Source organism: Suricata suricatta, chromosome 11 (genome assembly GCF_006229205.1).
Source record: "Suricata suricatta isolate VVHF042 chromosome 11, meerkat_22Aug2017_6uvM2_HiC, whole genome shotgun sequence".
Lineage (NCBI taxonomy): Eukaryota > Metazoa > Chordata > Mammalia > Carnivora > Herpestidae > Suricata > Suricata suricatta.
The window spans coordinates 89,954,613-89,956,407 of record NC_043710.1 but is presented as its reverse complement, the minus strand read 5'-3'; the positions used below and the strand labels follow the sequence as shown (position 1 = coordinate 89,956,407).

The 1,795-nt window shown below is 42.1% G+C and overlaps 1 protein-coding gene across 1 annotated transcript in view; it reads left to right on the top strand.

Annotated features, from left to right (window-relative positions):
* Window positions 1-658: 658 nt before the first annotated feature.
* The window catches only part of LOC115272655 (olfactory receptor 8G5-like), a 1,743-nt gene continuing 606 nt past the window's right edge, over window positions 659-1,795 (top strand). The window contains 2 exon segments of the mRNA XM_029915663.1: window positions 659-1,299; window positions 1,301-1,445. Of these exon segments, the coding sequence (XP_029771523.1) occupies window positions 659-1,299; window positions 1,301-1,445 (786 nt within the window).

The following is a 1,795-nucleotide window of genomic DNA, read 5'->3' as shown; positions in this document are numbered from 1 at the left end:
TTCGGCACAGGTCATGATCTCACATCCGTGGGTTCGAGCCCCGCGTCTGGCTCTGTGCTGACAGCTCAGAGCCTGGAGTCTGCTTCCAGTTCTGTGTCTCCCTCTCTCTCTGCCCCTCTCTGCTCATGCTATGTCTCTCTCTGTCTCAAAAATAAATAAAACATTAAAAAAAATAAAAAATAAATAAAATGAAAAGATCAGAAAATCATAAGGTCTTATTCACTCCTGCCAGAAGTTAATTGCCAGCTCTTAACCCTTAGGTAGCATTTGGTCTCTTCAAAGTGTCATGAAGCCAGTTTTACTCATTTATATCGGCTTCTCTAAATATTTAGGTTTCTGAGTCTCAACTTAGAAATGTTGGCTTGATGATCATTGAAATGGTCAAAATAGGAAACGTTTGACAATTTTTAATGATGTATAAACATGGTTATTTTTATATAAAATATATTTATTATTTTTGAAAATGAGGCTTAATATTAAATCATGATGAATTTCACTTATGTAAATTGACCTAGAGTTAAATGATTATATAGACCAAGAGGATATCTAAAACAAGAACTATTTATATGGTGCACCCCACTCTAAATAGAGAAGAATAATGAAGTTTTCCCAACAACCATGTTTTTCTTTGCCCCCGTCAGAAACTACTCAGAGGAACATGGCAGCAGAAAATCTTTCCACAGTAACTGAGTTCATCCTCGCTGGGTTAACAGAGAAACCGGAACTCCAGCTGCCCCTTTTCTTCCTCTTCCTAGTGGTCTATGTGGTCACAGTGGTGGGGAACCTGGGCATGATCACACTGATAGCGCTGAGTGCTCACCTGCACACCCCCATGTACTACTTCCTCGGCAATTTGTCCTTTATTGATCTCTGCCATTCCACTGTCATCACCCCTAAAATGCTGGTGAACTTTGTGACAGAGATGAACACCATCTCCTACCCTCACTGCATGACTCAGCTCTATTTCTTCCTTGTTTTTGCCATCTCAGAGTGTTACATGTTAGCTGCAATGGCTTATGACTGCTATGTTGCCGTCTGTAGCCCCCTGCTTTATAATATCATCATGTTCTCTCAGGCTTGTTTCTCCCTGATTTGGGGAGTGTATATTGTAGCACTGGTTTGTGCATTTGTCCATACAGGCTGCTTGTTTAGGGTTCACTTCTGCAAATTTGATGTGATTAATCATTATTTCTGTGATCTTCTTTCCCTCTTAAAGCTCTCCTGTTCGAGTACCCATGTCAATGAATTACTGATTCTAGTTTTTAGTGCAATTAATATCCTTGCCCCCAGTGTGACAATGCTCCTACATCTTCATCATTGCCAGCATTCTCCGCATCCGCTCCACTGAGGGCAGCTCCAAAGCTTTCAGCACCTGTAGCTCCCACATTTCAGCTGTTGCTGTTTTCTTTGGATCTGCTGCATTCATGTACCTGCAGCCATCATCTGTGAGCTCCATGGACCAAGTAAAAGTGTCTTCTGTGTTTTTTTGTTTTTTTTTCCATAATATTTTATTGTCAAATTGTTTTCCATACAACACCCAGTGATCTTCCCCTCAAGTGCCCTCCACCATCACCACCACCTCTTTTCCCCCCTCCACCTTCCCCTTCAACCCTCAGTTCATTCTCAGCATTCAATAGTCTCTCAAGTTTTGCATCCCTCTCTCTCCCCAACTCTCTCTCCCTCCTCCGCTCCCCCTGGTTCTCCATTAGGTCTCTCTTGTTTTCCTGCTAGACCTATGAGTGCAAACATATGGTTTCTGTCCTTCTCTGCCTGGCTTACTTCACTCAGCATGACA